This window comes from Danio aesculapii, chromosome 10 (assembly GCF_903798145.1).
Source record: "Danio aesculapii chromosome 10, fDanAes4.1, whole genome shotgun sequence".
Lineage (NCBI taxonomy): Eukaryota > Metazoa > Chordata > Actinopteri > Cypriniformes > Danionidae > Danio > Danio aesculapii.
Genome location: NC_079444.1, coordinates 42,079,821 through 42,092,475, shown reverse-complemented (window position 1 = coordinate 42,092,475; position 12,655 = coordinate 42,079,821). Strand labels below are relative to the sequence as shown.

Here is a 12,655-nt window from a genome sequence, read left to right as displayed (position 1 = left end):
CTCTAAACTAATATTTAGCAGCAGGTGGCGCTCTAGGGTAGTTTTTGACTAGTTTTAAATAGCAGATGGCGCTCTAAACTAATATTTAACAGCAGGTGGCGCTCTAGGGTAGTTTTTGACTAGTTTTTAACAGCAGATGGCGCTCTAAACTAATATTTAACAGCAGGTGGCGCTCTAGGGTAGTTTTTGACTAGTTTTTAACAGCAGATGGCGCTCTAAACTAATATTTAACAGCAGGTGGCGCTCTAGGGTAGTTTTTGACTAGTTTTAAATAGCAGATGGCGCTCTAAACTAATATTTAACAGCAGGTGGCGCTCTAGGGTAGTTTTTGACTAGTTTTTAACAGCAGATGGCGCTCTAAACTAATGTTTAACAGCAGGTGGCGCTCTAGGGTAGTTTTTGACTAGTTTTTAACAGCAGATGGCGCTCTAAACTAATGTTTAACAGCAGGTGGCGCTCTAGGGTAGTTTTTGACTAGTTTTTAACAGCAGATGGCGCTGTAAACTAATATTTAACAGCAGGTGGCGCTCTAATATTCAACAGCAGGTGGCGCTCTAGGGTAGTTTTTGACTAGTTTTTAACAGCAGATGGCGCTGTAAACTAATATTTAACAGCAGGTGGCACTCTAGTGTAGTTTCTGAGTAGTTTTTAACAGCAGATGGCGCTCTAAACTAATATTTAACAGCAGGTGGCACTCTAGTGTAGTTTCTGAGTAGTTTTTAACAGCAGATGGCGCTCTAAACTAATGTTTAACAGTAGGTGGCGCTCTAGGGTAGTTTCTGAGTAGTTTTTAACAGCAGATGGCGCTCTAAACTAATATTTAACAGCAGGTGGCGCTCTAGGGTAGTTTTTGACTAGTTTTAAATAGCAGATGGCGCTCTAAACTAATATTTAACAGCAGGTGGCGCTCTAGGGTAGTTTTTGACTAGTTTTTAACAGCAGATGGCGCTCTAAACTAATATTTAACAGCAGGTGGCGCTCTAGAGTAGTTTTTGACTAGTTTTTAACAGCAGATGGCGCTCTAAACTAATATTTAACTGCAGGTGGCGCTCTAGGGTAGTTTCTGAGTAGTTTTTAACAGCAGATGGCGCTCTAAACTAATATTTAACAGCAGGTGGCGCTCTAGGGTAGTTTCTGAGTAGTTTTTAACAGCAGATGGCGCTCTAAACTAATATTTAACTGCAGGTGGCGCTCTAGGGTAGTTTCTGAGTAGTTTTTAACAGCAGATGGCGCTCTAAACTAATGTTTAACAGCAGATGGCGCTCTAAACTAATATTTAACAGCAGGTGGCGCTCTAGGGTAGTTTCTGAGTAGTTTTTAACAGCAGAGGGCGCTCTAAACTAATATTTAACTGCAGATGGAGCTTGGCTATTTTAAAATTTAGCCTATTGCACCATCCTCAGGTAAAATCTGATCTTTGAATGTAAATTATTACGCTTTACAGTTCAAAATCTTGTTCGGGAGAGAATAGAAATGCAATCTGAAAATTCTTGTATGATTTTTTTTTACCACTGCTGTAAACTGAAGTCTTTGTAGGTGGTAACACATACCTGGTGAAGTGGCGTATGTTACTGCAGTGTCAATAGGAATGGAAAGAAGCCCAGACATGCCGTCCTGTTCCTCTGAGTATGAAGAGTCTGTCTCCAGCTCCACACCTCCATCCAAATCTCCACCTCTGCAAGCCTGCACAGCAGAAGATTGAAGGTTTTTTTTTTTTCAAATATATCCACAATTCAACATATAAATCCAAATTATACACTCTTTAAACAGAATAAGTCAGAGAAATTGATCATGTGCTGGCTGAAAATTACCAGTACACTCGCAATAAACAGTCTATAAATCCATTTTGCAGTTTTATAATTTATTTGTTTAGAAATTTACATCTACAAGTACTTTCACAGATCATACCTGGATGAGGAAGAGTTTGCTCTTGTCCTTCATTGTCGGGCCTCTGAAGCAGCTGTAGATCTCGGCCAGTTTCACAGCACGTCCATCACAACCAAACACAACACCTTCTTCACCGTGACTGGAGATGATGCCCACAAAACACTCCTTGACCGTCTGCTCGCTCTCTGAGGATGGAGGACAGAGAGTTTATTAGTATCAGAAGGATTATATTTGTAGCCTTATTTGTTTTTATTATCTGCCGTCCAAACTGTGGGCGGCATGGTGGCTTAGTGGTTACCACTGTCGCCTCACAGCAAAAAGGTCACTGATTCGAGTCCTGACTGAATCAATTGGCATTTCTGTGTGGAGTTTGCATGTTCTCCCCGTGTTGGTGTGGGTTTCCTCCGGGTGCTCCGGTTTCCCCCACAGTCCAAAAACATGCGTTATAGGGGAATTGGGTAAGCTAAATTGTCCATAGTGTATGAGTGTGTGTGTGTGTGTGTGTTTGAATGAGTGTGTATGGGTGTTTCCCAGTACTGGGTTGCGCTGGAAGTGCATCCGCTATGTAAAAAATATGCTGGAATAGTTCGAGGTTCATTCCACTGTGGTGATCCCTGAAATAGAGACTAAGCCAAAGTCAAATGAATGAATGAATGAGTTCAAACTGTGATTATCACATGATTCATAACACTGATTCACAGAAACCCATTGACTCATAAACCATGTGAATACATCTCATAACCCACAAAATAAAAATAAGACACAGTGTACCAGACACAATTATTCGCCCTCCTGTGAAATTTAAATGCTAAATTCGCTATTTGGGGGGTTACCTGTAAATTCTCTTAAAAGGTTACAGTATATTCAAAATTCTGCTGCAAGTGTTCTGACTCATACACCCTCTCGCCATCACATCACTCCTGTTCTCCAGCAGCTTCATTAGCTACCGGTTAGGTCACGTATTGATTTTAAGGCTTTAATTTGAACTTATAATGCTGTCCTTAGGCTGGCTCCTGATTACATTTGGTGATGTTTTATAAACACATTTCGGGAGGAGCACATGCAGAAGTTTCAGTATCAAACACGTCATTGACAATTATTCTATTATCCAATCAGTTCTTGACCAAACCCCTATATATACCAAAGCTGTCTTACCTGCAGCATCTCACGACTTTAGCATCCCTCCACCACCCCGTCACCTCACCTCTTAAGCATTACAATCCCGGGGGGAGCGTTCTGGGGCCGGGCTAGATACTTCGCTCGAATCCCAATTCCTCTGTGTTTCCTTTATTCTGAAACGATTGCAAGTGTGAACTCGTGAGTGATCTTGTGACACTTTCCACTCCTGCTTGCAGTCTCCGCTCTGCATCGGGTCTTACCCTGTTCCTGCCACGCTGCAGACTTAGCACCATGGGTGGTAGGGCTTTTTCATACCGTGTGCCAAAATTATGGCATGCATAACCCATTACCATTAGCAATGCTGTGTCTCTGGACTGTTTGAAGAAGTTTCTCAAGACTCAGCTTTTTAGTAGTGTTTTTAATGTGTGATCTATTGTTATCTTACTTATTGTTATATATTCCTATTATATTGTTTTTACTGTTTTCAAGAGTTCACACTTAGATATTGTTTGACAACTGTTAGCAGGTTTGGCATGCTGTCCCTGGAAGGAACCCTAAGCTAGGAGATAGTTGAGCCCAGGGCTCCCGCCTGGTCCATAGAGCATGTGAGAGGAGTACGAGATCAGGTGGTTCTTGAGAGCTCCCCGTGATTTCCACTTCGGGATACTCTTCCCGAGGCCCTCAGACTGTGCAGAGTCACTGATTCGATCCAAGACCAACGACGAGATGATCCCAAGGTTTCCATATCCTGGACCAGGCCGAATCCTGAGCAGCTACTGTGATGGTCATGGAGGAGTGGAGAACATGAGACTGATTCCTGTGACGCTCCAGAGACAGACGAGTCTTCGCTGAGGCCAGCTTCCAGCCTCCGCCACTGAGACTGCAGCTCTGCACAAGACGTTTGGCCAGCGGAGAAATTAAAATGGTCGTGCCCAACTGAACCTGGTTTCTCTCAAGGTTTTTTTTTTCTTCACTTCCGCCTTTAATGAAGTTTTTTTTCCCTCTCCGCTGTCGCCACTGGCTTGCATGGTTCAGGATCTGTAGAGCTGCGCATCGTTGGATTTGCTCTTCAGTATTTGGACTCTCAGTAGTGATTATTAAACCACACTGAACTGAGCTCAACTGAACTGAACTTAAACACTACAAACTGAACTACACTGTTCCTATTTACTGTGACCTTTTATGTGAAGCTGCTTTGACACAATCTACATTGTATAAGCGCTATACAAATAAAGGGGAATTGAATAAAGGAGGAAAGGAGGAGAAGGGGTGGATCACTGGTCACAGTTGGCTTTTCCTCCCATAGACTTCCATTCATACGCACACGAATACGTCAGACCGGAAACGCTGGGTCATGCGTTAAGTTTCGCAGGTTGCTGCAGTGCAAAGTTCAAGCTTGGTGAACTCTGACCTGCGAAATCGCATCACTTGGCTGATAGAGACCAATCGAGGATCAAAACAGGACCTCTCTGAGCAAAAATGTAAAACATGGAGCAATCGCTCGCTTTTTTAAATGTCTAATTAGCTTGTTTAATCCCGCCCCTTTTCGCAGCGCCGCACGACAGAATTTCGCACACACAAAGCCGAGTGTGACTGCAGCTTTAGTTTGTGAAATTTCACTTATTGTTTTTGCCTTTTACTTGCTTTGAGTTTGAGAAAAGCGCATTACAAGTAAAATGTATTATTAAAGTCAATAAAATCACTGCAAATTGTCATTGATAAACTATATTTTAATCAGTGTTTCCTGTTATTTAAAGCACTTTGAATTGCCTCTGTGTATGAAATGTGCTGTATAAATAAACTTACCTTGCCTTGCCTATTAAACACAAACCTGATGCCGATAAAATCACTTTTTGCATTTTATTTATTGCATTAAATACAGTTGAAGCCAAAATTATTCTCCCTCCTGTGAATTTCTTTTTTAAATATTTCCCAAATTACGTTGAACAGATTCAGGAATTTTTCACAGTATTTCCTATAATATTTTTTCTTCTGGCGAAAGCCTTATTTGTTTTATTTCGGCTAGAATAAAAGCAGTTTTTAATTTTTTAAAACCCATTTTAAGATCAATATTATTAGCCGCTTAAGCAATATTTATTTTCAATTGTCTACAGAACAAACCATCATTATACAACTTGCCTAATTAACTTTACCCTAATTAACCTAGTTAAGCCTTTAAATGTCACTTTAAGCTGTATAGAAGTGTCTTGAAGAATATCTAGTCTAATATTATTTACTGTCATCATGGCAAAGATAAAATAAATCAGTTATTAGAGATGAGTTATTAAAACTATTATGATTAGAAATGTGTTGAAAGAATCGTTCAACAGAAATTGGGGAAAAATATTCAGAAGGGTTAATAATTCAGACTCGCCTGCTTTAAATGCTTGATTAATCTCCTCCGCCTCGATGTCCAGTCTGATGGTCACAGAAAAGCCCAGTTCGCTGAGGATCTTGTAAAGCCTTCCACTGTCTCTCTTCACACCCTTTCTCCTGCATAAATTGGTGCCAGGATAAAAGTTCTCCACAGAGACGATCAGCGCCCTTTTCCTCACACTCTTACCAGCTGTGAGAGGAGATCTGCAAGACATGATGTCTGATCTGGCAAGTGCAACACTGCAAAAATCCTCTCAGAATAAGTTGCATGAGTCTTCACGTCAGTCCTTCTGCTTTTATTCTGAGTCCTGCCCAATTTTACACATTGTAATCTCATCTGTTGGGCAAACCGCTTGTTTCATTATCACCGAGGTTGCACAAGTTCTCTAACTTTGCACATAACTCTGCATGCCTAAACAGGAATAAACCGATCCTGCAGATGCTTTTAAAGGTGTTTACTCTTGCACAGATTCTGAGGAAGCAGACAGAAGCATTACAATAGAGCAGGGGTTCCCAAACTTTTCAGCCTGCGACCCCCAAATTGATAATGCCAGTGACTCGCGACCCCCAATATCCTATGAGGTGGTTATAAATACAGTGGTTATAATGCAATGGCGCACACACACCAATAGACCCAAGTCTATTCTTCGATTAATTTTTTTAATGTAAATGTTAATGTGCCAGAAAGTTTAACCTGGTGTTATAGAATCAATCTGCTGCTATTGCTGTGTCTTTAGTATAATGTAATTACCCCAGGGGTCGCAATCCAATAGAACTAGCAACTATAACCTACTATAGTAACTATATGGCAACCATGTAGTATATAGTAACTATAAATGACTATTTTTTTCTCTTCAGTAGGTTATGGATAAATATGGTAATTCTTATGGTTTAATAAAAATAAATAAATTTTTGGAAATCACCAGGCGACCCCCTTTCATTGTCCCGCGACCCCTCTGGGGGTCCCGACCCCCACTTTGAGAACCACTGCAATAGAGGATAAGCATGGACGAGAGTAACAAAGCGATTTTCTCGAAGGCCTGACTACATTTGCTTTCCTGGTTATAACAGCACATTCAGCATGCATCCCTTGATGGAAATTAGTGTAGTGGTTCTTTTTTCCTTATTACAAGTGTTTCTTATTTCATGCATCACTGTAGTGATCAATCTACAGGTTATTTAGTGTAATAACACATCCTTAAAGCTGCAGTAGGTGATAGTCTTCAGAAACATGTTTTGTTGTGCTGGTTGAAAGTCTCTTCATATTCCAATAGTAATGATTAAAGTAAATGATCTAAATGTATTTATATTATAAGTGGGCATAGATGAAATTTTTTTAATCTAGATTAATCTCACTGTAATCTTGGAATTAATCTAGATTAAAATGGCTCATTTGAATTCTGCCGAAGGCATTCAGAATATGTGTGCTACCCAAATAATGACTTGAAGTCTTTGAGAGCGGGTTTCTCAAGCCAGGTGGCGCATTAGACCAGGGGCTCATCTCCTGTTTCCAAAATGCATCACAAACTGCTTGAGAAACTGTTCTACTATGATAATTGATGATGAAAATAAATGATGTTCAACAAGATGTACTTAACTGTTTATTCAGTTAAACATGAATTTTGAACTGTAGGCCTACATAAGCTCGCAACAGAGATTTCTGATGACCTTAATCTGACTATAGTCATGACTGAACTAAACAGAAATGGAATTAAGATGTGGAGTATGCAGATATTAGTGGCATTATTGAAGTAAACACCGTAATCAAACAATGTAGGACTTTTTGCCATATTTTCCAACAAGATCCACACACACGGCTGTCAGTAAAGGACCGTGCACACACACACACACACACACACATTGTGAAATGTGGATGTTTTTTTCTTTCTATTTGTATATTTCAATAGGCTCATTCTGAAAACGTAGTCCCGTGAACGTTTCTGGAGACAGTGAAATACATCCTGGGAGGTATGTATTTGTGCAGTTTTTGTTTTCGTGAATCCGCGAGAGGCCGCAGTGCGCGCTTTTTCGCATCTCAAACATCTCTCGCGAGCGCCGTTCACGCCGGCGCCATTCTCGCGTAAACCCACAAGAGGCCGCTGTCAAACGACCATCCCTCTGACTGGCTGAATGATTGACTGGGCGACCGGCCAATCAGCTTACCCACCCTCTTCCTCCTTCCCTAAACCCAAGCAGTTTTACCGATTGACCCGCCCGCCCGCTTACTTCCCTAAACCCAACCAACAATTTACACAAAAAAAAGCCATCCAGAAAAAGAAAAGCCCTCGTCTGATTTTTACCATGTTTTCAGAGTTTACCACATTCTCACCCTGTTATGAACTTGTTCACTTTATTTTTTGGATTCTGTTTTAGTCTTACCTGATTTCTGGAACCGCTCTTCCACAGACTCGAATCCGGTCATCGTCGTCGTGGTCCGCTCCTCTCTGCATCTCAAGTCTGCCGACGTACACGACGAGCTAACCGGACAAACTGGTTGCAGCGGGAAAGCCCTCCACACAAAGGTAAACGGTCAGCCGGCAAGCGCGGAAGGGAACGGCATCACACCGCCCCGTAGCATTCACTTAAAAAACGAAAATACAGCCATATGTACCTCCAGCTACATAATTCGTGGTCTCCAGAAACGTCCGCGGGACTACGTTTTCAAAATGAGCCTGGGTTGGACCTTTTACAGAATCGATAATGTAGATTTGTTTTCAGTTAAACAACAAAACATCAGTAAATAGCGCTATTTCGCCTAGCCTGCTTTACTGAGGTGAAGTTGGTTTTATATTCATATTGGTTCATTTTTAATCAATGACAGCCTGTGATGCGCTCTCTATATTGTTTAACGCTACTCTGAATATTTGCTCTGTAATAGCATGTCAGTATGGCTTAGTAATAAGTGTAATTCCTGCACGCCGCAGGCCAAATAAGCATACAGTAGTAGCTTTAGGACAAAGGACGTGAGAGAGTGAGACCAGCAATCCTGAAATATTGCACATTATGACAAGTTTTGCTTGCTACACAACTGAAACGTGCTCGATATAATACACATTCATTGGGAATTGTAGTATTATAAAGTACTGTAAACTGGCGAATGACATGATCTAGTGTGTCTCTGTCATCTTGATGGTGCGCGTGGCTTTGGACGGGAGGGGAGGGACTGTGTTTCAAAGATATTATGACCATTATGAATATTCACACACACACACACATGACTTGTGCTTTATAAAAATAATACATATTGCCAATAATAATGCAATAATGCAAACATTTTGCGTATTTGCATTGCTTTTGAAACAAAGGAGAAAACATGCAGTGAGCAAGGTCATAGTCAGATATATTTAAATTTAACAAGATTAAGCCAGTAAATCTGGCAAATATTACTGGCACTAAATTTTTGCAAAACTCAGAGTAAGAAAAACATTTTTTGCAGTGCCTCTGCTGCTATTTGTGGACAAACCCTTTGTGTCATAATCACTGATGCTGCTTTGATATTTTACTTCCTCAATCTTTTCCATATAACAATGTAACCCTGCAGGTACTTTTCAGGTGTTTACTCCTGCACAGATTCCCAGGAAGCAGACAGAAAATGAATAATTAAAATGAATAATTACAATTCCTTACATTTTTATAGCTCTTTTCTGCACACTCAAAGCGCTTTACACATTATTGGGGTGATCTCCTCATCCACCACCAGTGTGCAGCATCCACCTGGATGATGCGACGGCAGCCATATTGCACCAGACTGCACACCAGTTGATTGGTGGAGGAGACAGAGTGATGAAGTCAATTATTATATGGGGATGGTTAGAAGGCCATGATGGACAGAGGCCAGTGGGCAAATGTGGCCAGGACATCCTGGGATTTAAACGACCACAGAGAGAGTCAGGACCTCGATTTAACTTCTCATCCAAAAGACGGCGCTCGCTGAGCAGTTCCCTTCACTATACTGGGGCGTTAGGACCCACACAGACTGCAGATTGAGCGCCCCCTGCTTGCCACACTAACACCACTTCCGGCAGCAAACTTTCCTAGTATTGCAAGAAAATACTTCTTCATTCTGGAGATTTTCGTGTATAAACTTGATGTATTATTATTTTGTTGATGAACTTCAAATGCAGTTTCTGAATGAACATCATTTGGTACCAGTTGGCATTTCTGTGTGGAGTTTGCATGTTCTCCCTGTGTTGTCGTGGGCTTCCTCCGGGTGCTCCGGTTTCCCCCACAGTCCAAACCCATGAGCCATAGGGGAATTGGATGAATTAAATTGGCCATATATGAGCGTGTGTGAATGAGTGTGTGTGGGTGTTTCCCAGTACTGGGTTGCAGCTTGGCTTCCGCTGTGTAAAACATATGCTGGATAAGTTAGCATTATAAGACCCCTGATAAATAGGCTTGAAGGAAAATAAATGAATGAATGAATTTTTAAGGTCAATATTATTAGCCCCCTTCAAGAAATACATTTTTTTCGATTGGAACAAACTATTGTTAACCAGTGACTTGCCTAATTAAATTAAGTTTTTTAAATGGCTAATTAAGTCTTTCTGCTGAAAACTAATATCTTAGTATATTGTTGATGGTAAAGACAAAGGAAATTAGTTTTTAGGAATCTGTTACTGTACTCAAAAAACAGTTGGCTTAATTATAACCCAACAGGTAACCCAATGATGGGTCGTTTTGGCACCGACCTGCTGTTCGGTTATTTTAATAACGGTAGCTAGCTCTCTGCAACTCTTACATGGTCATCCATTAAAGCTAAGCAGGGTTGCGCCCGGATGGGAGACCACATGGGAAAGCTCGGTTGCTGCTGGAAGTGGTGTTAGTGAGACCAGCAGGGGCCGCTCAACCTGCGGTCTGTGTGGGTCCTAATGCCCCAGTATAGTGAAGGGGACTCTATACTGCTCAGCAGTGCTTAATTTGTGAATTTGAAGGTCCTGGAACAGACCGGGGTAATGGATCCAGCATGTGGTTGGTGTGGTGGTGTGGCGGAGGGGTGTTGCGGACGAAAGTGAGAGGGGCGGGGGTCTCGGACGAAAGTGAAGAGGGTTGGGGAGTCGCGAAAGAAAGTGAACAGCGGACAAGGGAGGAGGGTGGTTGAGGAGGGGTGTAAAACAAGTTTAAGTCGGTAAAATAAGATACCAGATCCGGAGTGTTCCAGCACAAATTAAGTCTTTCAGATGAGATGTTAAACCAAGGATATAAAGAGATATAAAACATGACACGGAGAGGTAATTTGATAAAAAAAACAACAGCATTATTGCATGAATAAACTTTATAATGCATAAACAACATAACGCACACATATTAATACAGCTGTTCTGTGTCAGTAAATCAGTTGACCGGTGAAATTCTACATTTTTAACCCAACTGGTTTAGTTATTAAATAAAAAACCCAATAAAGGTTTAAAAATAATTCAACAAAGCACTAAATATTTAACCCAACTAGTTACATTATTAATAAATAACCCAATAAAGGTTAAAAATAACCCAACAAAGCACCAAATATTATTAACTCAACCATTGGGTGAAATAAATAACCCAATGATTTTAGAGTGTGTTTAGAAATCTGTAAAAAAAAAACTCTCTCATTACACAGTGCTTTGTAAATATTTGAAAAAGATTAATAAGATAGTGTAATTACATTTCTAATGCGTAGACTTTTATAGTTATGACCACTTTTCTTTTCCGACCCACAAAGCATCTCAAAATTTGACAAAAATAAAAATTATATTAAGAACATGTAATAATTTTCAAACTCAAACGTGTGTAAAATCCCTTCAGACGCTGAGCTTTAGTCACTTTGATTGAGTCTGGGTGACGTCTGGGTTTGTCAGAGTTGGACTAAAAGATAAAATCTGGACTTCTGCAGAGGAACATTTCCCTTTATTCACTGCATTCCCCTTATTCACAGACTTCCTTCAGCAGTAACTCGCTTATCTCTGTCTGCTCACGGGGAGAGCATGCAAACTCCACACAGAAATGCCAACTGACTCAGCTGGAACTCGAACCAGCAACCTTCTTGCTGTGAGGCGACAGTGCTAACCACTAAGTCACTGTGTCACCTGAGAATTATTTTGTAAAATCAACAATTGTTTAAAAGCAACATAATCAAATCCTCTTAGTTTTACTAGTATATTTAGTATGTTTGTTTTTAAAGCTGACCTATTATGCACTCGAATCTAATGACCACTCAAAAGAAAATACTTCAGTTGTTTCAATGTATTTGTTTATTGATCACAAGATTATACATATCTAAAATCAGAAACTACAAACCATAGAGATTATGGGCTCTATTTTAATGATCTAAGCGCAAAGTCTAAAGCATTAGAGCATGTCTTGAATCCACTTTTGCTATTTTAAGGACGGAAAAATACGCTCTGCACCACAGCACACGGTCTAACAGGGTTGTGCTTATTCTCTTAATGAGTTCTGGGTGTGTTTTGAGCATAACCTGCATTAAACAATCAGAGTCTCATCTCCCATTCCCTTCAAGAGTCAGTGGTGTCGCGCCATGGCGCACTTGCTATTTACATGGCGACTTTGTAAGAGGAAAAACTGAACGCTTCACTAGCGAGAAAACAGGTAAATAGAGCATCTGCAGCGCGAGGATAAAGAACAGAATGGAGAGCCTTTTTACTTTACTTTTACTCTTTACTTTACTCCTTTACTTTGGTGGAGTGAGGAAACAGTGGAAACTCACTCCACTGAAGACTCCATTAGCCGACACATTTAATTTAGTTTGTTAAGCGCAAAGATTTGTTTCAAAACTATTTCTAAACTCAGTTCTAATTTCCAGCAAAGGAATAAATGAACAATAATAATGAAGTGTGGCCAAAAAACTGAGTTATATCCAAACACACATCCTGTTCTTATGCCCCATATGGTGATGCAAACATCTCCAAAACCCCACAGGTGGACAAATCTGAGCTTGTTTTTATTAAAACAAATATAAATATGCGTATAATAAATAATACTGCTAATAATAATAACATTATACTAATGCAGATTGTCATGAATAAACTGAAAAAAGCCCCCGAGGTGAAGAAGGCATGGAGACAGGGGTTTTTATGTGGTAAATAATACTTTTTGTGTCATTTTAATCCTTTAATTGTTTTCATCTGTAAAGATATTTGTGTGTTGCTGTTCATCCTGTGTGTATTCAACAATGTGTAAGAGTTTGGACCTGTATAGGTGCATAACTCGCTCTGCGCTGGTCTTTAGAGCAGCTTTTAGTTGGTCAATAGTGCGGTCTATTTCAGTTCCTCAAAAT

The 12,655-nt window shown here is 40.3% G+C and overlaps 1 protein-coding gene across 1 annotated transcript in view; it reads right to left on the bottom strand.

The window, feature by feature from the left end:
• LOC130236181 (caspase-7) overlaps positions 1-5,753 on the bottom strand; it is a 7,090-nt gene extending 1,337 nt beyond the window's left edge. The window contains 4 exon segments of the mRNA XM_056466819.1: positions 1,551-1,683; positions 1,909-2,072; positions 5,381-5,624; positions 5,627-5,753. Coding sequence (XP_056322794.1) covers positions 1,551-1,683; positions 1,909-2,072; positions 5,381-5,624; positions 5,627-5,719 — 634 coding nt within the window. The 5' untranslated portion in view covers positions 5,720-5,753.
• Between the last annotated feature and the right edge of the window lie 6,902 nt (positions 5,754-12,655).